The 26,816-nt window shown below is 43.7% G+C and overlaps 1 protein-coding gene across 1 annotated transcript in view; it reads right to left on the bottom strand.

Moving 5' to 3' along the window:
• ITPR2 (inositol 1,4,5-trisphosphate receptor type 2) overlaps positions 1-26,816 on the bottom strand; it is a 428,831-nt gene that overhangs the window by 96,869 nt on the left and 305,146 nt on the right. The window contains exons 44-45 of the mRNA XM_029057432.2: positions 26,179-26,274; positions 25,072-25,191 (exon numbers count right to left, since the gene is read on the bottom strand). Of these exons, the coding sequence (XP_028913265.1) occupies positions 25,072-25,191; positions 26,179-26,274 (216 nt within the window). The remainder of the gene's footprint in view (positions 1-25,071; positions 25,192-26,178; positions 26,275-26,816) is intronic.

Here is a 26,816-nt window from a genome sequence, read left to right as displayed (position 1 = left end):
TTGGTTTCAAAGCACAATCACCTTGCCCTCTCCTAATTTACCTCACTGCTCTCTCTCTCTCTACAACCCAACCCACACACTTCGCTCCTCTAATGCCAACCTTCTCACTGTACCTCCGTCTCACCTATCTCACTGCTGACCTCTCACCCACGTTCTCCCTCTGGCCTAGAATGTCATCACTCTTTATATCCGACAATTACTCTTCCCTCAAAAGGCCTTCCCTGATTAAGCCTTCCTCTCCTCTTCTCCCACTCCCTTTTGTGTCACCTTAACTTGCTCCCTTTATTCATTAATAATAATAATAATAATGTTGGTATTTGTTAAGCGCTTACTATGTGCCGAGCACTGTTCTAAGCGCTGGGGTAGACATAGGGGAATCAGGTTGTCCCACGTGGGGCTCACAGTCTTAATCCCCATTTTACAGATGAGGGAACTGAGGCACAGAGAAGTTAAGTGACTTGCCCACAGTCACACAGCCGACAAGTGGCAGAGCTGGGATTCGAACTCATGAGCCCTGACTCCAAAGCCCGTGCTCTTTCCACTGAGCCACGCTGCTTCTCATTCCCCCCCAGGGGGGACTTAAGTCCATATCTGCAATTTCATTTATTTATATTAATGTCTGTCTCCTCCTCTAGACTGTAAGTTTGTTGTGGGGAGGGGATGTGTCTGTGATAGTTATATTGGTGTGTCTGAAATATTGTAATATTGTGTTCGCCCCCATGCTCAGTATAGTGCTCTGCACACAGTAAGCACTTAATACATCTGATTGACTGACAGATCATTTTTTCTTAAAAAAACACTTACAAACTCCAATGACAGTTTCTCCTCCATCTCTGCATCCACCAGAAATTCCTCACCCTTGGCTTAAAGGCACTCAGTTTGCTCTCTCCTTCCAACCTATTCATCATATCTCAATCTCATCTCTCTCATCTTGCCCATTTCTTCCTGTGGCCTGGAACATCTTCCCCCTTAATGTCTGACAGACCACTATTCTCCTCATCTTCAAAGCCTAATTAAAACCATACTTCCTCCAATAATAATGGTACTTGTTAAGCACTTACTATGTGCCAGGAACTGTTCTAAGCGCAGGGGTAGATACAAGTTAATCAGGGTGGACACCGTCCTTGTTCCACATAAGGCTCACAGTCTTAATTCCCATTTGACAGATGAGGGAACTAAGGCCCAGAGAAGTAAAGTGATTTGCCCCAGGTCACACAGCAGACAAGTGGTGGAGCCAGGATTAGAACCCATCACCTTCTGATTTCAAAGCCCGTGCTCTATCCACCAAGCCACGCTGCTTTTCTCCAAGAGGCTTTCCCTGACTAATCCCTGACTTCCCCACCCCATCTGCCCTCCTGTGTCTGCATCAAACTATGCACTTGGATCTGCTTTTTATTTATTTGTATCAATGCCTGTCTCCCTACCCCCGCAGACTATGAGCTCATTGTGGGCAGGGACTGTCACTGTTCACTGTTATACTGCACTTTCCCAAGTGCTCAGTACAGTGCTCTGCACACGTTAAGCGCTTAATAAATGTGACTGAACGAATGAATGAATGAATCCCTTAAGCACTTTGATATTCACCCCATCCCCAGCTCTTATATACATGTTCCTCTACTCTTCCATTTCCCCATCCATAATTTCTTTAGCCTCTATCTCCCGACTAGATTACAAACTCTTTGAGGGCAGGTCATGTCTACCAGCTCTGCTGGATTGTAGTCTCCCAGGTGTTCAATACAGTGTCCTGCACACAGTGTTCTGCGTGGCCTAGTGGAGAGAGTCTGGGCTTGGAGTCAGACGGGCCTGGGGTCCTATCTCGGCTCTGCCAATTGCTTGCTGTGTGACCCGGGGCAAATCACTTAACTTCTCTGTGCCTCCGTTTCCTCAACAGTAAAATGTGAGCCCCATGCAGGATGGGGGCTGTGTCTGACCTAATTAACTTGTACCCATCCCAGCGCTCACAGCAGTGTCTATCACATAATAAGCTTACAAGAGGTAGCGTTAAAAGAGGCCTTTTCTGATTAATCTCTGGTCTCCCCACCCCAATTCCCCCACTTACTACCACATCACCCCTTCTGTGTCACCTCAACTCTTGGATTCTCTCCCTTTCTACACTGTAAGCTCGTTGTGGCCACGGAATGTGATTGTTTACTGTGCTATTGAACTCTCCCAAGCACTTAGCACTGTGTTCTGCACAGAGTAAGCACTCAATAAACACAACTAAATGAATGAATAAATGGTTCTCACATGATTGCCCTGCCCAACTGCTATTCTGTATAGACCTTGATAGTCTGTGAGCCCATCATTGGGCAGGGATTGTCTCTATCTGTTGCTGAATTGTACATTCCAAGCACTTAGTACAGTGTTCTGCACATAGTAAGCGCTCAATAAATACTATTGAATGAATGAATATTGTGTCCCCTATGTGTAGAATTTAGTGTCTCTTCTCGGTTACACTTTGCTCTGTACGGCATAATGGATAGAGCCAGGACCTAGGAGTCAGAAGGTCATGGGTTCTAATCCCGGCTACACTACCTGTGTGCTGTGTGATCTTGGGCAAGTCATTTCACTTCTCTGGGCCTCAGTTACTTCATTTATAAAATGGGGACGGAGACTATGAGCCCTACGCGGGATAGGGACTGTGTCCAACCTGATTGGCTTGTACCTACCCTAGCACTTAATGCAGTAGTATTATTAAGTGCCGTCGAGTCGTTTCCAATTCATAGTGACTCCAAGGATATACTTTCTTCAGAACGTCCTGTCCTCTGCCATAATCCGAAACCTTTCTAACAGTTCTTCTGTTATCGTTGTTACAGTCTCTATCCATCTAGCTGCTGGTCTGCCTCTTCCACATTTTCCCTGGACTTTTCCTAGCATTAGTGTCTTCTCCAAATAATTAGTCCTCCGGATTATGTGTCCAAAATATGCTAATCTGAGTCATTCATTCATTCAATAGTATTTACTGAGTGCTTACTATGTGCAGAGCACTGTACTAAGCGCTTGGAATGTACAAATTGGCAACAGATAGAGACAGTCCCTGCCCATTGATGGGCTTACAGTCTAATCAGGGGAGACAGACCGACAAAAACAATAGTAATAAATAGAATCAAGGGGATGAACATCTCATTAAAACAATAGCAATAAATAGAATCAAGATATTTGGCTTTCCAAAGACCACTTGGTTTAATTTGCTCTAATATCCATTTGTTTGTTTGGCACTTAGTACAGTGCCTAGTACATAGTAAGTAATAAATCTCATTATTATTATTATTGAGGGCAGTGCTAGTTCCTTCCATCCCTATTGTGCTTTCCCAAGTACTGTGCTCTGCACAGAGAAGATGCTCAATAAATACTGTTGATTGAGGTATGGTTAGCTTGAAAGTCACTGGGTTCCTTTCTTCGAATTCTGGTCAGTTAGCTTATGTTTCCTTTTTAAACCATAATTTTTTTAAAAATGACAAAAGGAGATATGATTGCAAGTATGCTGAAAAGGAAGAAAATGCTGGTTTACCAGGTGGCATATTCTTATTGCAAAAACAAAACTGTACACTGAAAAATTACTCAGCAAAATGTCCTAGAATCAGTTCCTTGCTTCATATCGGAGTCAAATACAATTTTTCAGTTTTTTGTTCAAATATTTCATCTCATCTTCATCACCTTCATCAACTGCTAAATTGATCAATTGATGGCATTGAGTGTTTACTGTGTGCAGACAACTCCTAACCTTTAATTTAAAAACCTTGTCTAAGGCTTCATTTCTTCTTCTCCCACCTCCTTCTGGGTCGCCCTGACTTGCTTCTTTTATTCAACCCCCCTCTCAGCCCCACAGCACTTACGGACATATCAATCATTTTATTTATTTATATTAATGTCTGTCTACCCCACTAGACTGTAAGATCATTGTGGGCTGGGAATGTGTCTGTTTCTTGTTCTGCTGTACTCTTCCAGGTGCTGAGTACATTGCTTTGCGTAACAGTAAGTGCTCAATAAATAAGACTGCATGAATGAATGAATACTAAGCCCTTAGAGATCCCTGTCCCATATATTACAGATTGAAAGAGTATAATAATGACGATATTTGTTAAGCACTTACTATGTGCAAAGCATTTTACTAAGTTCTGGGGTGGATACAAGGTAATCAAGTTGTCCCGTGGGGCTCACAGTCTTCATCCCCATTTTACAGATGAGGGAACAGAGACATAATAATAATAATAATAATGATAGTAATAATTGTGGCATTTGTTAAGCACTTACTACGTGCCAGGCACCGTTCTAAGCGCTGGGGTTGGATACAAGTAAATTGGGTTGGACATAGTCCCTGTGCCACATGGGGCTCACAGTCTCAATCCCCACTTTGATGGGATTGATGCTTGTTTTGCTGTCTGTCTCTCCCTTTAAGACTGAGCCCGGTGTTGGGCAGGGATTGTCTCTATCCGTTGCCGAACTGTCACATTCCAAGTGCTTAGTACAGTGCTCTGCACACAGTAAGCGCTCAATAAATATGATTGAATGAATGACCGGCTCAGTGGAAAGAGCCCGGGCTTTGGAGTCAGAGGTCATGAGTTCAAATCCCGGCTCTGCCACTTGCCAGCTGTGTGACTGTGGGCAAGTCGCTTCACTTCTCTGTGCCTCAGTTACCTCATCTGCAAAATGGGGATGAAGTCTGTGAGCCCCACGTGGGACAACCTGATTCCCCTGTATCTACCCCAGCGCTTAGAACAGTGCTCTGCACATAGTAAGCGCTTAACAACTACCATCATCAAGAGACAGAGAAGTTAAATGACTAGCTCAAGGTCACACAGCAGAAAAGTGGGCCATGTTGCTTCCCATTCATTCATTCAATTCAGTCAATAGTATTTACTGAGCACTTGAGGGGAAGCAGTGTGGCTCAGTGGAAAGAGCCTGGGCTTCAGTCAGAGGTCATGAGTTCGACTCTCGGCTCTGCCACTTGTTAGCTGTGTGACTGTGGGCAAGTCACTTCACTTCTCTCTGCCTCAGTTACCTCATTTGTAAAATGGGGATTAACTGAGTCTCATGTGGGACAAACTGTTGACCCTGTATCTACCCCAGCGCTTAGAACAGTGCTCTGCACACAGTAAGCACTTAACAAATACCAACATTATTATTATTACTATGTGCAGAGCACTATACTAAGCGCTTGGAATGAACAATTCGGCAACAGATAGAGGCACTATGTCATGCTGCTTCTGAAGAGGCAGGGACTTCCAGACCAGAGGGAGGATGTGGGTAAAGGGTAGGGCGCAAAGGATTTAGGATTTAGAATCAAAAGTTAGACCTAAGGGACTTACTAAATTTGTTAAAAGTCAGACTTATTAAATTCCAAGTGGAAACAACTAGAGCAGGGTTCTCCGTTTTTCCTTTTGCTTAACTTATTGTCCCACTCAATACTTAAGCAATAGCTCCTAGCATCCATAACACATGAAATAATCAGCATTGCTATTACCTGGAAACCTGACTCTGTAGAGGCAAAAGAGCCGGATGTGACTTCACTGAAAACTTGAAGAGCAGAAAGAAACAAAGAAGAGAAACGTTTCGAAATAAATATAGCTAATCATCATCACCATCGTGAGATGGAAGTACAGAGAGTGAGTTGACAAAAGAGGAGCGAACTGTGCAGAGCAGTGAGGTGAGGGCGAGAGGAAGGTGGCGAGACAGTCATTCATTCATTCAATTGTATTTATTAAGCACTTACTATGTGCAGAGCACTGTACTAAGCGCTTGGAATAAGCACCATGGGTTGGGAACCACTAAGTTCTTTGCTGTCCACATTGGCCAACCCCGCCTGCGGAAGTTTTTCCTTTGGGAAACTTCCACCCAGGTGGCCCGGGCCCAGCTTCCAGGACCGAGGCAAGAATCAAGGGGTCCTGATTGCCAAAGTGAGGTTCTCACCGCGGAAACGGTGACAGGACGGCAAAAGAGTAATCAGGCCCACACTAGCACCCAGGCTGGACGCGAAGAAATATACACATGGGTTGATTCATTCATTTGGTCAATCATATTTATGAGAGCTTACCGTATGCAAAGCGCTGTACTAAGCACTTGGGAGAGTACTCTACCACAATAAACGGACACGTTCCCTGCCTACAACGAGCTTACAGTCTAGATCTGATTCAGGGTACCCAGGATTGGTTGGGAAAAACCCGTTCAGGAGTAGGGTTTTACTAACACTTCGACAGTCGGCAAGGTTGATAATAAAAAAAAGTAAAATGAAATAAAGAACTCAGTATGAGCCCCATGAGGGACCATTAACTCCTTTCTAGACTGTAAATTCATGTGGACAGGGAACATGTCTGTCAAAAACTTTGTTATATTGTTCTCTCCCAAATGTTTAGTACCAGTGTTCTGCAAACAGTAAAATTTGTTAACAGTAAACAGTAAATGTGACTGTAGAAAGGGCTGAGGCTTGAGAGTCAGAGGTCGTGGGTTCTAATCTGGGCTCCGCTACTTGTCAGCTCTCTGTCTTTGGACAGGTCACTTAACTACTCTGTGCCTCAGTTGTCTCATCTGTAAAATGGGGTTTAAGACTGTGAGCTCCATGTGGGACAACCAGAATACCTTGTATCTACCCCACGGCTTAGAACAGTGCTTGGCACACTTGTTTTGTTTTGTTTTACTTGTTTTGTATTGTTTTGTTATCTGTCTCCCCCATTTAGACTGTGAGCCTATTGTTGAGCAGGGATTATCTCTATCTGTTGCCGAACTGTACACTCCAAGTGCTTAGTATAGTGCTCTGCACATAGTTAGCACTTAATAAATACGATTGAATGAATGAATTAATGGACATAATAAGTGCTTAACTAATTCCAACATTATTATCATTATTATTATTATCTGTGAAGCCAATCGGGTTGGACACCATCCCTGTCCCACATGGGGCTCAGAGTCTTAACCCCTTTCTTACAGCTGAGGTAACTGAGACACAGAGAAGTGAAGTGACTTGTCCAAGGCCACATAGCAGAAACGTAACAGAGCCAGGATTAGAACCTAGGTCCTTAGGACTTGCAGGTCTGTGGTCTATCCATACGATTGATTGATTGATGTCGGCCTTCCCTGACTAAGCCCTCATTTCTCCTTCACCCTCTCTATTCTGGCTCATCTATGCACTTGGATCTGTACATATCTGTAATTTTATTTATTTGTATTGACTTCTGTCTCCCCCATTCTAGACTGTGAGCTCGTTGTGGACAGGGAATGTGACTGTTTATTGTTGTACTGTAATAATAATAATAATAATGTTGGTATTTGTTAAGCGCTTACTATGTGCCGAGCACTGTTCTAAGCGCTGGGGTAGATACAGGGTAATCAGGTTGTCCCACATAAGGCTCACAGTTAATCCCCATTTTACAGATGAGGTCACTGAGGCACAAAGAAGTTAAGTGACTTGCCCACAGTCACACAGCTGACAAGTGGCAGAGCTGGGATTCAAACTCATTACCTCTGACTCCCAAGCCCGTGCTCTTTCCACTGAGCCACGCTGCTGTACTTTCCCAAGTGCTCAGTACAGTGCTCTGCACATAGTCTGCCACTTGTCAGCTGTGTGACTGTGGGCAAGTCACTTAACTTCTCGGTGCCTCAGGTACCTCATCTATAAAATGGGGATTGAGACTGTGAGCCTCACTTGGGACAACCTGATTATCCTGTATCTACCCCAGTGCTTAGAACAGTGCTCTGCACATAGTAAGCACTTAACAAATACCCACATTATTATAGTAGGTGCTCAATGAATACAAGAATGAATGAATTAATTCTATTTACTCACCTTCAGCCTTTTACTCACCTTCAGCCCCAGGGCACTTATATATATCTTTCTAGACAGTAAGCCCCTCTTTAGAATTTAAGCTCCATGTGGGTAGGGAACATGTCTACCAACTTTATTATTATACTGTACTCTCCCAAGTATTTAGTACAGTGCTCTGCACACAGTAAGCACTCAATCGATACCATGAATTGGTTGATTGATATCCGTAATTCATTAATTCATGTTAATGCCAGTCTCCCCCTCGAGGTTGTAAGCTCCTTGTGGGTGGGAAACTTGCCTACCAGGTCTGTCGTACTGCAGAAGCAGCATGGCTTGTGGATAGAGCACTGGCCTGAGAGTCAAAAGAACCTGGGTTCTAATCCTGTCTCTGCCACGTGTCTGCTCTGTGACCTGGGGCAAGTCACTTCACTTCTCTGGGCCTCAGTTCCCTCATCTGTAAAACGGGGATTAAGAGTGTGAGCCCCATGTGGGACAGGGATTGGGTCCAACCTGATTAACTTATATCTACCCCAATGCTTAGAACTGTGTTTGGCACATAGTAAGCACTTACAAAGTATTATTATTATGATTACTCTCCCAACTGCTTAGTACAGTGTTTTCCACATAGTAAGCTCTTTATGAATACCACTGATTGTCTGATTGATTGCCTGACAGATTTGGGAGCGGGAAGGGAGTTAGTTCCAGCCTGAGTCTGAGGACCTGGATTCTAAATCCAGATGTCACTTGCCTGCTGCGTGACTTTGTTAGGGACACTTACTGTCTTTGTGCTTCAGTCTCTTAATAATAATTATAGTATTTATTAAGCTCTTCCTATGGGCCAAGCACTGTCCTAAGCATCTGAGTAGATACAAGGTAATCAGATTGTCCCAAGTGGGGCTCAGAGTCATAATCTCCATTTTATAGATGAGGTAATAGAGGCACAGAGAAGTGAAGTGACTTGCCCAACAGCAGACAGGTGGCAGAGCCGGGATTAGAACCCATGACCATCTGACTCCCAGGTCCGTGCTCTCTCCACTACGCCATGATCTTCATCTGTAAAAAGGGGATTCAGTATATGTTCTCCCACCCTCCCGCTTAGACTGTTAGCCCCAAGTAGGACATGAACTGTGTTCAACCTTGAATCACTCCCAGCGGTCATTAGAGTACTTAATATCACTATTAGTAACAGTAATAGTAATACTAGGAATAGTAGTAATAGTAATCAATCACGTTCAGGTTTACTTATCATCCAAAAGCCTGGGGCCTCCTATTTTTTCTGCCAGCTCATCATTGAGCAGATTGTCTCTATCTGCTGCCGAATTGTACATTCCAAGCGCTTAGTACAGTGCTCTGCACACAGTAAGCGCTCAATAAATACAACTGAATGAATGAATGAGCAACGTTAAGTCTGTGACATTTTCTGGGCCTCAGTTTACCAATCTGTACAGCAATAATAGTTCAGTTCCCCTTAAAGGTAGCAGTTCACAGTTTCAGTTTCTTATGTAGAACCTCTACACTCTCAGGTGAAAGGGTTTATCTCCGGGCTTGGCGATACCATTATTATACTGTGATATATCCTATACACAAATCTCAAGAATCTTTCAATTATTTCTGCTCCATTTCCCTTATGCCACTTTTAAAGTAGGTTAATTAAAGGCTTGGAATTACACTGATGGGTTCACGAGGATGCCACCTTCCCCAACTGCTATTGTGTGAGGAAATTCAATCTGAAGTGCACAGATTAGTCAGTAAAAACACCAAAAATGTTACTCCTTAAGATTTCCACAGCCAGTCATTCCCCAACAAATCTTATTTTTCTGACCTATTTTTCTCCAGCTACAAGACCAATCTTTCTCCATTTATGCTTCAGTTAGAGAAAAAAATAACAACGATAATAACGGTATTTGTTAAGTGCTTACTATATGCCAAGCACTGTTCTAAGCACTAAGGTAGATACAAGGTAATCAGGTTGTCCCATGTGGGGCTCACAGTCTTCACCCCATTTTACAGATGAGGAAACTGAGGCATAGAGAAGTGAAGTGACTTGCCCAAAGTCACACAGTTGACAAGTGGCAGAGCCAGGATTAGAACCCACAACCTCTGACTCCCAAGCCCGGGCTCTTTCCACTAAGCCACGCTGCTTCTCAATTATTTAGTTTTTCAGTATTATTCCATTATTCAGTAAGCACTCTCGGCACCCAGGTCCCGTCTTGGCTTTCACTGTTACAGAGAACTATATTTCATCATGAGTTTTTTTCAAAACAGATGATTCTTAAAATCAGCACTTTCATGATAGTTACAATCAATCAGTGGTATTTATTGAGTGCTTACTGTGTGCAGAGCACTGCTCTTGGCTCTTGGAAAAGCTCAAGAATAGAGTAGGCTGACACGATTCCTCACTGGAGGAAATTGTGGGAAATATCAATTCGATCTACTATTCTGCTATACAGAGAGGCTAAGGTGGAACGCTACAAATCAAACGTTAACGTTCCTGCCAGTACAGTAATGCTTCGATGGATGAAACTGCTTCTGGGTTTTAGAGACAGTTTCTCTAGGTTAATATTGGGTTTTCAGCCAACTCTTCGTTTCCTCCCGCGCGTCAGGGAAGAGAAAAGAGTTTCTTTGCCATACGTCGGGGCCAAAAGGAGAGACTCATTCAGTCCCATGGCTTCAACTATCATCTCTGTGCAGATGATACCCAAATCTCTATCTCCTCCCCTGTTCTCTCTCCCTTCCTCCAGGCTTGCATCTTTTCCTGCCTTCTGGACGCCCCTACTTGGATGTCATCCCGCCACTTAAAACTCAACATGTCCAAGACAGAGCTCTTTATCTGCCCTCCCAAACCCTGTCCTCTCCCTGACTTTCCCATCACTGTGGATGGCACCTTCTGTCTCACAAGCCCACAATCTTGGTGTTCCCCTTGACTCTACTCTCTTATCCACCCCACATATGTAATTAGTCACCAAAGCCTGCCTGTCTCACCTTCACAACATCACCAAGATCCGCCCTTTCCTCTCCATCCAAACTGCGACCATGTTAGTACAATGGCTCATCCTATCCCGACTGGATGACTGCATCGGCCTCCTTGCTGACCTCCCAACCTCCTGACTCTCCCCACTCCAGTCCACACTTCACTCTGCTGCCCAGATTATCTTTCTACAGAAACGTTCTGGGCATTTCACCCCTCTTCTCAAAAATCTCCGACGGTTGCGTACCAACCTCTATATAAAACAAAAACTCCTCACTATTGGCTTCAAAGCTGTCCATCACCTTCTTTCCTCATCTCCCTTCTCTCTTTCTCCATCCCAGCCCACACACTCCGCTCTTCTGGTGCTGCTAACCTTCTCACTGGGCCTTGTTCTCATCTGTCCCGGTGTCGACCCCTGGCCCACGTCCTACCTCTGGCCTGGAATGCTCTCCCTCCTCAAATCTGCCACACAAACACTCTTCCTCCCTTCAAAGTCTAACTGAAGGCTCACCTCCTCCAGGAGGCCTTCCCAGACTAAGTCCCCCTTTTCCTCAGCTCTCCCTCCCCTCCCCATTGCCCCCACTCACTCCCTTTGCTCTTTTGCCCTCCCCCGACCCCACAACACTTATGTATATATGTATCTGTAATTCTATTTATTTATATTGATGCCTGTTTACTCACTTTGCTATCTACCCACTTCTAGAGTGTAAGCCCATTGTGGGCAGGGATTGTCTTTTTATTGCTGTATTGTATTTTACAAGCACTTAGTACAGTGCTCTGCACATAGTAAGCGCTCAATAAATATGATCGAATGAATGAATGAATGAGAGAAGCTACATTTACAATCAATCCATCAATCACTCAATGGTATTTATTGAGCAATTACTATGTGCAGAGCACTGTACTAAGCGCTTAATGGTATTTGTGAAACACTTACTATGTGCCAGGCACTGGAGTGGACACAAGCAGATCAGGTAGGACACAGTCCCTGTCTCATGTGGAGCTCACAGTCTCAACTTCTATTTTACAGATAAGACAACTAAGGACCAGAGAAGTGAAGTGACCAGCCCAAGGTCACCCAAAAGACAATTGGTGGAGCCGGGATTAAAACGCATGATATTCTGACTCCCAGGCCCGTGCTCTACTCACTGTACCATGCTGCCAAAGGGTTCTGGCTTTTTCCCCTTCCTATTTAATCATTCAGTCAGTCAGTGATATTTAGTTGCCTCTTCCGTAAAATGGGGATGAAGAGTGTGAGCCTCATGTGGGACACCTCTCACAGCTAAACCCTCTTCTCCCCCGTTTCCCTCTCCTCCTCCCCCTCTCCCGTCCCACCCCCTCAGCACTGTACTCATCTGCTCGACTGTATATATCTTCATCACCCTATTTATTTTGCTTAATGAGATGTACATCACCCTGATTCTATTTATTTGCCATTGTTTTTATGAGATGTTCTTCCCCTTGACTCTATTTATTGCCATTGTTCTTGTCTGCCCGACTCCCCCGATTAGACTGTAAGCCCATCAAAGGGCAGGGAATGTCTCTATCTGTTGCCGACTTGTACATTTCAAGCGCTTAGTACAGTGAATATTGAATGAATGAATATGTCCAAACTGATTAACTTGTATCTACCCCAGTGCTTGGCACATAGGAAGCTCTTAACAGTACCGTAATTATTATTATTATTAGTATTATTATTATGGAGTGCTTATTATGTGCACAGCACTCTACTAAACGCTTGGGAGAGCACAATACAGCCGAATTAGCAGACACCTTCCCCGCCCATAATGAGTGAACAGACTAGAGAGAAACCTGCTCCTCAAAGACGAGAGGGGAAAGCCTTTGCGATGCAAAGCACTACAATCCTCAATGAATTTCCTCTCATGGGGGTCGGAGCCGATAAGACTCACACCAACAACTGTTGTATCTACAGCTATTGAGGGCTAACTTGATTTCCTTCAGTGACTACTTTATCATTTTTTAACTTAGGGTTTAATTTCATCAAGGTTTCTTGAACATTTTCCAAACCAAAATGGACTTCAACTGAAGTCAAGGCAGTGCATTTGAATGATGGAATGTTTTTCTGGGAGATTTCCCTTTCTCCACACCCTGTAATGTGCCGGGCTGTATGTTCTACACTTTTGAGTGCAAAGATCCCGGGTTTGGGAGTCAGGAGACCCAGGTTTGAATCCCAGCTCTGTCACGGTCACTCACAGGCTGAGTGATCCTGGGCATGTCACCTCACCTCTCTAGGCCTCAGTTTCCTCAGCTGTAAAATGGGAATAAGACAACGGTCATCTTTCTATCCTCTTAGATTTTGGGTCCCATTAGGGACAGGGATTACATCCAATCTAATCAACTTGCATCTACCCCAGAGACCGGTATTGAATACACTCTCCATGACTCTATAGTGTTGTCATTTATTATTACAGGGCATTCATTAAGTGCTTACTATTTGTCAAGCACCGTTCTAAACGCTAGGATAGTTTCAAGTTAATGAGGTCAGTCACAGTCCCTTTTCCATGTTCAGAGTCTAAACAGGAGGGAAAAATAGGTACTGAATCCCCATTTTAAAGAAACTGACATACAGAGAAGTTGTGACTTGCCCAAGGTCACAGAGCAGGGAATCAGTGGAACCAGGACTAGAACCCAGGTCCTCTGACTCCCAGGCCCGGGCTCTTTCCACTTGGCCACACTGCTTCATTATAGGGAGGCAGAGACCAACTCTGGTTTGGAATATCCCTTTCCAGGCTTGGACAAAATGAACAGTAGATGGATTGAATTGCAATCCACTTCCTTGACTAAATATTATTACTTTCCTTTAAGAGTGAGCTACTGTGAGACACAGTTCTCTTAATATTTTGGGAATTCAAGATTGGAAAGAAGACAATGCACCTTAGGTTAATGGGTATTTGGGATGGGTGAAATCTTATTTAAAAGGATTTGAGAAAGAAGTGAAATTAGAAGATGCTTTTGAAAAAAATCAGGTAGGAAAAGAGAAAGTGTTTTAAAATAGGGCGCCACTTATCAAGCCAAAAACAAAGCGAGAAAATCAATCAATCAATGGTTTTTAATGAGAGCTTACTGTGTGCAGAGCACTGTACTAAATGCATGGGAGAGTACAAGAGTTGGTAAGCATGATCTTGGCCCACAGGGAATTTACAATCTAGGGGGAGAAGCTTGATCAAGCAATGGTATTTACTGAGTGCTAACTGTGTGCAGAATACTGTACCGAATGCTTAATTTATAATAATGATATTTATTGAGTACTTACAGAATATAATGCACTGTGCTAAGCACATAGGAAAGTAAAGTAGAAACACAAGACATGTTCCCTTTCCTCAAGAAACAAACTCTAACAGGGGGAGACAGATATAGAAATCTTCACACACGGTACAGTTAAAAGAAATAAAATGGAACATGGCTTAGTGAATATAACACAGGCCTGGGTGTCAGAGAACCTGGGTTCTAATTCTGGCTCCGCCACTTGTCTGCTGTGTGACCTTGGGTAAATCACGTCACTTCTCTGGGCCTCAGGTATCTCATCTGGAAAATGGGGATTAAGAGGGTGAGCCCCATGTGGGACCTATTTATTTTGTTAATGAAATGTACATCGCCTTGATTCTATTTAGTTGCCATTGTTTTTACGAGATGTTCTTCCCCTTGACTCTATTTATTGCCATTGTTCTCGTCTGTCCGTCTCCCCCGATTAGACTGTAAGCCCGTCAAACGGCAGGGACTGTCTCTATCTGTTGCCGACTTGTTCATTCCAAGCGCTTAGTACAGTGCTCTGCACCTAGTAAGCGCTCAATAAATACTATTGAATGAATGAATGAATGAATGACTGGGACTGCATCTAACATGATTAACTTGTATCTATCTATCCCAGTGCTTTAGAACAGTGCTCGGCACATAGTAAGTCCTTAAGTACTACTATTAATATTATTACTAAATATTATTATTATAAACAGTAGAAAAAACTTGAAATTATGACCCAAGAGAAAGGATAAAAATGTAACAGGTCTGTAAAATATGAGAAGGGGTTGAAGTGTCAGAGACAGAAAGGAAGAAGCTGAGCTAGAGAAACAATGGAAGAGTGTACGATAAATGTGAGTTCACAGTGGAGAACTCAGCGTCTATGATGAGTCTCCTTATGGACGACACACCAATTATCCCCAACATGTGGGGATTTTCAAATTGGATTATTTTAAATTAATTGGCCCATAAAACTAATAGCTTTGAAGAACAGAAGCAAAGTGGTTGCATTACTAATGTGTCCAGTCACACAATATTCAGTGTCAAGAGCCAGGATTTATCCTCTACCATGTCAATGGGGAGAAAATTATGTACTCAGTTAAATTCTGTTAAGTAACCCACTTCAGGAAATAATCAACCTCAAAATGATCCATTTGGAAAGAAAGCTCAGTATTTCTCATCCTATTCTTTGTATATTTACTTCTCGTTCCTATGAATCACACCAAATAAAACATTCAGTACATAATTCTGACATGCACTACCACATAAATTGGATTTCCTAATGTTCTAGAACTATTTTGCATAATTACTTCCAAACCACTCAAAGTTGATTTTGATGTTTTGTTTTTCTTTTTTTTTTTCCTCAGGATTCAGGAGATATTAGAACTATTGAACCGAGTTTATTTTCTGGTCGGCTGAGGGGGTCTATCTCTCAACAGAATGAATTCACTCATTCTAGCATGAAACTTAAAAGGCTACTAAAGACTCAATATCCTAAAAACACCAACCTCTAACCAAACCTGTCTACTTTTGCTAAGTCCACTTAGAATAATAATAAGAATAATGATGATGTTGGTATTTGATAAGGCCTTACCATGTGCCAAGCACTGTTCTAAGCGCTGGGATAGATACAAGGTAATCAGGTCTCCCCTTGTAGGGCTCCCAGTCTTCATCCCCATTTTACAGATGAGGTAAATGAAGCCCAGAGAAGTTAAGTGACTTGCCCAAGGTCACACAGCGGACAAGTGGTGGAGCCAGGATTAGAACCCATGACCTTCTGACTCCCAGGCCAGGCTGCTTGTAGAGTAGCAATGGCGCCTGGTGAAAGGAGCATAGACCTGGGAGTCAGAGGACCTGAGTTCTAAACCTGGCTCTACTATCAGCCTGCTGTGTGAGACCTTAGGCAAGTCACTTAACTCTGTGCTTGGGAGTCAGAGCACGTGGGTTCTAATTCCGGCTCCACCACTCATCTGCTGTGTGACCTTGGGCAAGTCACTTCACTTCTCTGTTCCTCCATTCCCTTATCTGTAAAAATGGGGATGAAGAGTGTGAGCCCCATGTGGGACACCTGATTACCTTGTACCTACCCCAGCACTTACAACAGTCCTCGGCACATAGTAAGCGCTCAACAAATACCATCATCATCATTATTATTATAACTGAGGCACAGAGAGATTCACTGACTTTCCTGGGATCACCCAGCAGAGCCAGGACTTGAATCCACACCTCCTGACTCCCAGCCCTCAATTGGGTGGCCGCCTCCGTGTTTCTCACAACAATTGATACCAAGTACAGGGGAAATGTGAAGCAGGAGCGATGATACGGGATGTGCTGGGAGTTGAGAATTGGATTGGGAGTCCTGTTGCATGACATTTGAGAAGCAGCAAGGCATAGTGGATAGAGCCCAAGCCTGGGAGTCAGAGGGTCATGGGTTCTAATCCTGCCTCTGCCCCCTTTCTGGTGTGTGATCTTGGGCAAGGCTCTTCACTTCTCCAGGCCTCAGTTCCTTCATCTGTAAAATGGGGATCAAGACTGTGAGCCCTGCATGGGACAGAGATTGTGTCCAAATTGATTTGCTTCTATCCACCCCAGCACTCGGTAGAGTGCCTGGCACATACTTAGTGCTTAACACCACTATTATTATTATTATTATTTATTGGTCACTCACAACATGAGGCAACCACAAACAAACACTTAAACAAACAGCCCACATTGTGCGGACACAGAAAATGCAGCAAGACCTGGTGGATACAGCAAGGGCCTGAGAGTCAGAAGGACCTGGGTATTCGAACCCAGTCCACTTCACTTCTCTGTGCCTCAGTTCCCTCATCTGTAAAATGGGAAATAAGACTGTGAGCCCTGTGTGGGACAACCTGATTACTTTTATCTACCCCAGTGCTTAGAACAGTGTTTGGCACATAGTAAGCACTTCACAAATACCATAATTATTATAACAATAATAATAATAATAATGTTGGTATTTGTTAAGTGCTTACCATGTGCAAAGCACTGTTCTAAGTGCTGGAGTAGATACAGAGTAATCAGGTTGTCCCACGTGAGGCTCACAGTCTTAATTCCCATTTTACAGATGCGGTCACTGAGGCACTGAGAAGTGAAGTGACTTGCCCACAGTCACACAGCTGACAAGTGGCAGAGCCGGGATTTGAACCCAGGTCCTCCGACTCCCAAGCCCGTGCGCTTTCCACTGAGCCACGCTGCTTCTCCAATATCATTATTATCAGGTTGGACACAGTCCCTGTCCAACATAGTGCTCACAGTCTTCATCCCCATTTTACAGATGTAGTATCTGAGGCAAAGAGAAATTAAGTAACTTGCCCAAGGTCACACAGCAGACAAGTAGAGTCAGGATTAGAACCCATTTCCTTTTGACTGCCAGGCCCGGGCTCTATCCACTAGATCATTGTCCGTCTCCCCGTCTAGACTCTAAGCTCGTTGTGGGCAGGGAATGTATCCGTTATATTGTTCTACTGTCCTCTCCCAAGCGCTTAGTACAGTGCTCTGCACAGTGTAAGCACTCAATAAATGCCATCAATTAAAAGCTCGGCCAGGTGAGAGGGAAGGTCGATGAAGGAGGCACCCCAGCTCGCGTTTTGAGGATTCTCTCTGTCCCGAATTACAACGCTGCAACTCAACAACAGATTTCTACTTCGCTTCACATCAAGCCAGGGGCGTCAAGCCAGACACTTACAAGAAGCATTCTTTGTTTCTGGTAAAAACCAACCGCAGGGAAGGCAGAGAAGGGTGCAGTGGTTGGAAAATGCAGAACTCCTTACCGCCCTTAAAAGAACGGCGACAAAAATTGAAAGTCTCATGGCCCCAAAATAAACTGTTTCACCAAACAGCGCGTTAGGCAAGAACAAGGAAGTTGAAACTCGAATCGGGTATCAGACAGCAGAGGGAAGGCCAAGACATCCATCTTTGGCATGGCCCCCCGAAAGCTAAATGAAGGGAAACTTCGAACTTCACGGCAAAAGAGACACAGAAGCATGCTGCAGATAAAGCCAGCCCCGGGTTCTAGTCCCGACTCTGCCACCCTCCTGTTGTGTGACCTTGGATGAGTCATTTAACTTCTCCATCTACAGTCCCTCTAGACTCTAAGCCTGCTGTGGGCGGGAAATATGGCTGTTATATTGTTCAAGTGCTTAGTACAGTGCTCTGCACACGGTGAGTGCTCAATAAATATGACTGACTGACTCTGTGCCTCAGTTTCCTCATCTGTAAAATGGGGATTAAATAACTGTCTTCCTTTCCCCTTCCATCGTGATCCCTACATGGGACAGGGATCACATCTGACCTATCCTGTATCTACCCCAACACTTAGAACAGTGAGTGTTTAACAAACACCATCATTTTAATTATTATTAATGATTAATTCTAGTATTTGTTAAGCACTTACTATGTGCCATGCAGTTTACTAAGCGCTGGGATATGTACAAGATAATCTGGTTGGACATAGTCCCTGTCCTACCCGGGGCTCACAGTCTCAATCCCCATTTTCCAGATGAGGGAACTGAGGCCCTGAAAAGTGAAGTGACTTGCTTAAGGTCACACACCTCCCCCTCCCCCTTTCTCTTCCCTCAGCACTGTGCTTATTTGTTTATATTTTTATTACCCTATTTATCTTGTTAATGAGATGTACGCCCCCTTGATTCTATTTATCGTGATTAAATTGTCTTGTTTTTGTCCGTCTGTCTCCCCCATTAGACTGTAAACCCGTCAATGGGCAGGGATCGTCTCTATCTGTTGCCGAATTGTACATTCCAAGCGCTTAGTACAGTACTCTGCACATAGTAAGCGCTCAATAAATACTATTGAGTGAATGAATGACTGAAAGTGGCAAAGCCGGGATTAGAACCTAGGTCCTTCTGACTCCCAGGTCCATACTCTACCCACTATTCATTCATTCATTCATTCATTCATTCAAGGGTATTTATTGTGTGTTTACTGTGTGCAGAGCATTGTACTAAGCGCTTGGGAGAGTACAATGTTACAATAAACAGACACATTCCCTGTCCATAACGAGTTTACTCCTTTTGTCGTTATTGTTATTATTCTATTCTGTGCCTTGAACCTCAGCTCAGCTTTTTTGCTGTGCTCCAAGGAGGGAGCAGCTTTAGAAAACAAAAGCTAAAGTTACCAAGCAATATTAGCTTGTCCCTCAAGGGTTTTGAGCGCGCCTCCTGCCAAACCCAGACACTAAAACCTGTGGAAAGAGCAAGGAGCTTTGCCGGGCTAACCGAGGTAATTTCCCTGAAAAAAATCCCCCTGTGATTTGTTAAGTACTTACTATGTGCCAGGCATTGTACTAAGCACTGACATGGATACAAGGTAAAATGACCTGCCCAAGATCACCCAGCGGACAGTGCTCGGCACTGAGTAAAGAGCTCAACAAATACCACCGATCGACTGACAGAGAAGGCAGAGGTCAGGGGTTGGCTGCAGTAGTTCATTCATTCATTCAATCGTATTTATTGAGCGCTTACTGTGTGCAGAGCACTGTACTAAGCTCTTGGAAAGTAGCCAGGCTCAGTGGAAAGAGTGCGGGCTTGGGAGTCAGAGGTCACAGGTTCTAATCCCAGCTCTGCCGCTGGTCAGCTGTGTGACCTTGGGCAAGTCACTTAACTTCTCTGTGCCTCAGTTACCTCATCTGTCAAATGGGGATTAAAACTGTGAGCCCCATGTGGGACAACCTCATCACCTTGTATCCCCCAGTGCTTAGAACACTGCTGTGCACATAGTAAGCGCTTAACAAATACCACAATTTATTTTATTTTACAATTGGGCAGCAGATACAGACAACCCCTACCTAACAACGGGCTCACAATGACGGAGCGTGGCAGAGAAGCAGAAGCAAGAGAAGCCGCATGGCATAGGGGCTAGAACCCAGACCCGGGAGTCAGAAGTCGGGAGTTCTAATCCCGGCTCCGCCACTTGTCTGCTGCATGACCTTAGGCAAGTCACTTCACTACTTGCCAAGACTGAGCTCCCCTTTTCCTCTGTATCCCCCCCATTGCCCCCACTCACTCCCTTTTCTCAATCTCCCTCCCTGCCCCACAGCACTTATCTTTATATTCATTCACTCAATCGCATTTATTGAGCGCTTACTGTGTGCATAGCACTGTACTAAGCACTTGGAATATACAATTGGGCAACAGATCGAGACAATCCCTGCCCACAATGGGCTCACAGTCTAAAAGGGAGAGACAGACAGCAAAAGAAAACAAAACATATTGGGATATGCTTATATGTACATATTTAAATTGTATTTATTTATATTAATGATGTGCATATACCTATAATTCTATTTATTTATATTGATGTTATTGATGCCTGTTTACTTGTTTTGATGGTTGTCTCCCCTCTTCTAGACTGTGAGTCCATTGTGGGCAGGGAGTGCTTAATACAGCGCTCTGCACCCAGTAAGCGCTCAATAAATACGATTGCATGCATGAATGAATGAATGAATTCTCTCTGCCTCAGGGCCTTCATCTGTAAAATGGGGATTGAGACTGAGAGACACTATATAGGACAGGGAGTGTACCCAACCCAAGTTGCTTGTAGCCACCCCAGAGCACGGTATCCTGCAGCCTGGCTCAGTGGAAAGAGCATGGGCTTAGGAGTCAGAGGTCATGGGTTCTAATCCCAGCTCTGCCACTTGCCTGCTGCTGTGTGATCTTGGGACAGTCACTGCACTTTTCTGGGCCTCATTCATTCAATCGTATTTTTTGAGTGCTTATTGTGTGCAGAGCACTGTACTAAGTGCTAGGAAAGTACAATTCGGTAACAGATAGAGACAATCCCTACCCAACAACGGGCTCACAGTCTAGAAGCGGGGAGACAGACAACAACACCAACTACTTACTTCAGTTACTTCATCTCTAAATTGGTGATTTAGACTATGAGTCTCATCTGGTACAGGGACAGTTTCTAACCTTATTACCTTGTATCTACCCCTGGGTTTAAAACAGTGCTTGGCACAAAGTAAGCACTTAACAAATGCCATAATTATTATTATTATTACTATGCACTTACTGTATGCAGAGCACTGTACTAAGTGCTTAGGAGAGTACAATCCTACAATATAACAGACATATTCCCTGCCCACATGAGCTTCCAGTCTAGAGGGGAAGTTAGTTACCTCATCTGTACACTGGAAATAAAATAGCTCTTTTCCCTCCTATTTACACCATGAGCTCCATATGAGAAAGGGTCTGCTTTGGGTCCAAATATACTATATCTACCCTGGCATTTCGTCTAGAGCTTGGCAATCGATCAATCAATAAATTAATCAAATTTACTGAGTGCTTACTGTGTGCAGAGCACTGTACTAAGCACTTTGGATGCTACAACAGAGTTGGTAGACATGTTCCCCGCTCAAAGCGAACTTACAGTCTGGAGGGAGAGACTGACATTGATATAAATCAATAAATTACGGATATGTACGTAAGTACTGGGGGGCTGATGGAGGGGTGAGTAAAGAGAGCAAATCCAAGCGCAAGGGTGACGCAGAAGGGAGCGGGAGAAGCGGAAATGAGGGCTTAGTCAGGGAAGGTCTTTTAATAATGTTGGTATTTGTTAAGCGCTTACTATGTGCAGAGCACTGTTCTAAGCACTGGGGGAGATACAGGGTAACCAAGTTGTCCCACGTGAGGCTCACAGTCTTAATCCCCATTTTACAGATGAGGTAACTGAGGCACAGAGAAGTTAAGTGACTCGCCCACAGTCACACAGCTGACAAGTGGCAGAGCCGTGAGTCGAACCCATGACCTCTGACTCCGAAGCCCAGGCTCTTTCCACCGAGCCACGCTGTGCCTTCAGTAAGGCTTTGAAGGTGGGGAGAGTGATCGTCTGTCGGATGTGAAGAGGGAGGGCAGGGCATTCCAGGCCAGAGGCAGGATGTGGGCGAGAGGTCGGTGGTAAGATAGACGAGATCGAGGTACGATGAGTAGGTTGGCATTAGAGGAATGACGCGTGTGGGCTGGGATAGCATAGGAAATCAGGGAGGTAAGGTAGGAGATGGCAAGATGGTTGAGTGATAGGCACATCTTAAGTGCTTAACAAATACCACAACTATTATTGTTGAATTTTGAACTTCCTCTTACACCGAGCCTCTGACCATCTCTTGCTTTTTTGACCCTATCTTTCCTGTCTCTTAATTCCCCTTCCTCTCAGACTTCACCCTCTCCCTTTACTATTAACCTCTCTCTTCTCCAATGCCAGCTTTCATTTCTTCTATCCTCAAAATACTTCACTAATAGCTTGCCTGGTAGCTGGAAATGCATCTGCTTCTGGTGTTCTATTTTGGTTCACCATTTTCCTGATTTCTAATTCATCTCTTTCAGTTTCTACTGAGACCTGAGTCAAAGGAGACTTCGGCAGTTTTCACTCCCCAAATCCTTCATACAGTACATTGCTTATAGCAGGCACTCGATGAACACTCTCGATTGATTGAGAATGCTTTTTGAATGGAATCTGTTAAGTGCTTACTATATGCCAGGCATTGTACTAAGGACTAGGGTAAATAATCTAACCAGGTTGGGTACAGTCCATGGCCCACATGAGGCTCACAGTCCTAATCCCCATTTGACAGATGAGGCAATTGAGGCACAGAGAAGTGAAGTGACTTCTCTGAGGTCACACAGCAGACAAGTGGCATAGTCGGAATTATTATTATGGTTATTGTTATTAACCATAATAATAATGGTACTTGTTAGGTGCTTACTATGTGCCAGACACTGTTCTGGATACGAGCAAATCAGATGGGAAACAGTCTTTCCCCACAAAGAGCTCACAGTCTTAATCCCCATTTTACAGAAGAGGTAACTGAGACCCAGAAGATGAGTGACTTGCCCAAGGTCACACAGCAGACAAGTGGCAGAGCTGGGACTAGAACCTAGGTCCTTCTGACTCCCAGGGCCAGGCTGTATCCATTAGGCCACACTGCCTCTCAAGCTTCTCCTTTCCAACCCAGAGATTCCAGAGGGGCTCAATGGTTGCTGTGACAATCAAGGCCCAGCCACCGGCCTTTGGTATCCTGATATCCACCTGATGGAATAATGGCGATGACATTTATTAAATCCTTCAATCATGACACGCACCGTGCTGAGCAATGACACAGATACCAGATAATCAGGCCAGACACAGTCCCTGTCCCCCATAGTAAAAGAGGAGGGGAGAACGTATATTTTATCTCCACTTTCCAGATGATAAAACTGAGGCCCAAAGAGGCTTAGGTGATTTATCCGAGATCACACAATCATTCATTCATTCAATAGTATTTATTGAGCGCTTACTATGTGCAGAGCACTGTACTAAGTGCTTGGAATGTACAAATCGGTAACAGAGACAGTTCCTGCCCTTTGACGGGTTTACAGTCTAATCAGTGAGTCAACTGCATTTACTGAATGCTTACTGTGTACTAAGTGCTTGTGAAAGTACAATATAACAGACACATTCCCTGCCCACAACGAGTTTACAGTCTAGAGGTGAGTGATGGAGTGGAGATTACAGAGGACAGATTAAAGAGATTACAGAGAAGCAGCGTGGCTCAGTGGAAAGAACACCAGCTTGGGAGTCAGAGGACATGAGTTCTAACCCTGCCTCTGCCACTTGTCTGCTGTGTGATCTCAGGCAAGCCACTTAACTTCTCTGTGCCTCAATTACCTCATCTGTAAAATGCGGATTAAGACTGTGAGCCCCATGTGGGACAACCTGATTTCCTTGTATCTGCCCCAGCGCTTGGAACAGTGCATGGCACATAATAAGCACTTAACAAATAACATAACAATAATAAATAATAATTACAGCTCAGGTTTCTCCACTCCCATCTTGTGCTCTTTCCACTAGGCCACATTGCCTCCACAACATGAGAGGAGAAAGGGCGAGACAGCCCTTAAATCAATCCATGGTGTTTAACAAGGACTCATTGTGCGCAAAGCACTGTACCAAGAGCTTGGAAAAACATTCATTCATTCATTCAATCATATTTATTGAGCGCTTACTCAGAGCACTGTACTCAGCACTTGAAAGACTGCAATGTAGCAATGTAACATACCCATCAGCTGTGTGACCTTGGGCAAGTCGCTTAACTTCTCTGTGCCTCAGTTACCTCATCTGTCAAATGGGGATTAAAACTGTGAGCCCCACGTGGGACAACCTGATCACCTTGTATCCCCCAGCACTTAGAACAGTGCTTTGCACATAGTAAGCGCTTAATAAATACCACAATTTTATAAGCACAGTGCTCTGCACACAGTAACCACTCAATAACTACTACTGAATAAAAACAATTGAATGAATAAGCAGACACATTCTCTGCCCACAAGAAGCTTACAGTCTAGAGCAGGAGACAGACATTAATGGAAATAAATGACAGATATGTACATTAGTGCTGTGGGGCTGGGAGGGGGGATGAATAAAGGGAGCAAGTCGGGGCGACATAGGGGAAGGGGAGAAGAGGAAAGGAGGGCACATTCTAGTACAGTGTTCTGCACACAGTAAGCGCTCAATAAATACAATTGAATGAATTCTCTGCCTTCCTTGTGTTCTGCTTTCTCTTCCACCTAATAACAATTAAGCACTTGTTCTGTGCCAAGCACTAGGTGAAGCACCGGGGCAGACAAAAAGTAATCAGAGTGGACACAGTCCTTGTAACACATGGAATTCGCAGTCAAAGATAGAGGGACAAGTAGCATCTTGTCCCCATTTTACAGATGAGCAAACCAAGGCCCAAGAAGGTTAAGTGGCACGCACAGCAGGCAGAGCTGGGACCAGAATCTGATCGTCCTGACTCTCAGGGCCGTGCTCTTTCCACTACGCCTTGCTGCCTCTCTTCACGCCTAAACCCCTTCTTTACCACCTAAAACCGTTCCTGGGGTTGCCAAAGGTGAAAAAAACGGGCAGGATGGTACCTGGTGAGCCAGAATGTAGATATTATGTTCGTCCTGACTCTCAGGGCCATGCTCTTTCCACTAGGCCTTGCTGCCTCCCTTCACACCTAAACCCCTTCTTTACCACCTAAAACCGTTCCTGGGGTTGCCAAAGGTGAAAAAAACAGGCAGGACGGTACCTGGTGAGCCAGAATGTAGATATTATGTCCCACGTCCTTTGGTGAAACGCCATCATCTCCACTGTCTTCCTCGTGGTCACATTCCCAGCCCTGGTTATACGCATTCTTCATTACATCCACCTTTCAGGAGAAGCAAGATCGAGAAAGTGAGTCGGCCACTATTTCCCAGGTGGAGTGTATTAAGACTTACTCTTAATTAAATTGGAAAAATTAAAATTGGCAAATTGTCCCGAAGTGCATTAAGAACAAAAGCGATCTTGGCGTGAAAATGAATTTGTAGATTTGATCGAATAAAAATATCCCGCTTTCAGGCTTTCCTTCTCTTCACTTTTAAAATACTGCCTTTACCTGGGCCCCCCCTTGGAAAGTTGAGGGCCCAGAAAATCCGTTAATAGGAAGGTTAGTTCTTTCAGTCAACGATCAGTGACAGATAGGCAGACCACAGGCTTTCAATGGCTCCCTTTAACTCAGAGGCCATTTTCTGAGGTAATTCACTCCCACAATGCAAGAAAGCCCTGACATCTGCAGGCAACCCTAAGGAGGGTGGCTATTATATTCCACTGAACAAGGAAACAAAAACTTGTACAAAGAAGGAATCACTCTCTTCCGATTGTTTCCAATAGACCAAGAATCTTGCAAATTTTCATTTTCTAAAAGCGCTTCAGGAAAACCGTCTGTTTCCTTTTCCCTTCTATTTCCTCTTCACAAAAATGGCCCAATTGAAATGGAGGTTGGAGGGGGGAGTGATATTTTTCCCACCTTTTCTCCAGTGTGCTATCAAACTCAGTGAGGCTTGGCTGCTTTCCTGACAATATACAAAAAGCTGGTGAAGACAGTTTAGTGGTGTATGATCATTTGGTTAGGAAACAATTAGAGGAAAGTGCTTAGAGTGGCTAAAAATAATGAAGTCATAAAGACTGAAATCACACAGTCTTGTGCCTTTAAAAAAAGCTTTGTGCGAAAGTACTGTCCTGAAATCATATACAATGGCAGTCCAATGTCACCATTTGACTTCAGCAGACGTCTTTCCAAAATTTACACATTTCACAGATATTCCCAATAATAACCCCCAGTAATACCAATGAAGATATTCTAAAGTTTTCTTACCAATTCTCTTGGTCTCATGTTAAATAGAATTCTCTCTGCGTTCTCACTGTCATGTCGGCTTTCCATAATAGCCAGCAGAAGCTTGGAGGCATTGTTCTAGAGATACAGATCAAGGTAATGCAAATTTAAAAAACATTTTATGGATTAACAATCCTACATTTCTTTTAATTGAGATTACCAAACCCATATTTTTGCTTTAATGAATTGAATTTTAAGCTGCTAATTTCTTTTATTCTACTGACATTTTAATCATAGAGCCTTTTACTTGAACATTACCACATGATCTATAGGATGGAGTACTTTATGTATTGGAGAAATGCAATTCAAACATAAAATTGGCCTTATATCATGCATATATCAAATGAAATCCTCTTTTTCATTCATACTTTCTAATTCAGCATTTTTGCAATGTCATTTTATCAGGGCAGTAGAGTGAATAATCATAACATGTTTTTGGATAAGGTTTATTATACCATGCAATTGCTCTTTTTCCTAGATTTACATTGACTGATGAATCATTTTCAAATGAAATATATATTTAACTCACATGAAGCCCACTTCTTATTCTTTAACTCATAGGATAACACAAAGAATAAGATGTCTCTTTTGAGTAAAATGGTGTTGGTTTCTCAGACTGG

The sequence above is a fragment of the Ornithorhynchus anatinus genome, chromosome 2 (genome assembly GCF_004115215.2).
Source record: "Ornithorhynchus anatinus isolate Pmale09 chromosome 2, mOrnAna1.pri.v4, whole genome shotgun sequence".
In the NCBI taxonomy this organism is placed as follows: domain Eukaryota; kingdom Metazoa; phylum Chordata; class Mammalia; order Monotremata; family Ornithorhynchidae; genus Ornithorhynchus; species Ornithorhynchus anatinus.
The sequence above is the reverse complement of the archived record's forward strand: the minus strand, read 5'-3'. Positions and strand labels throughout refer to the sequence as shown.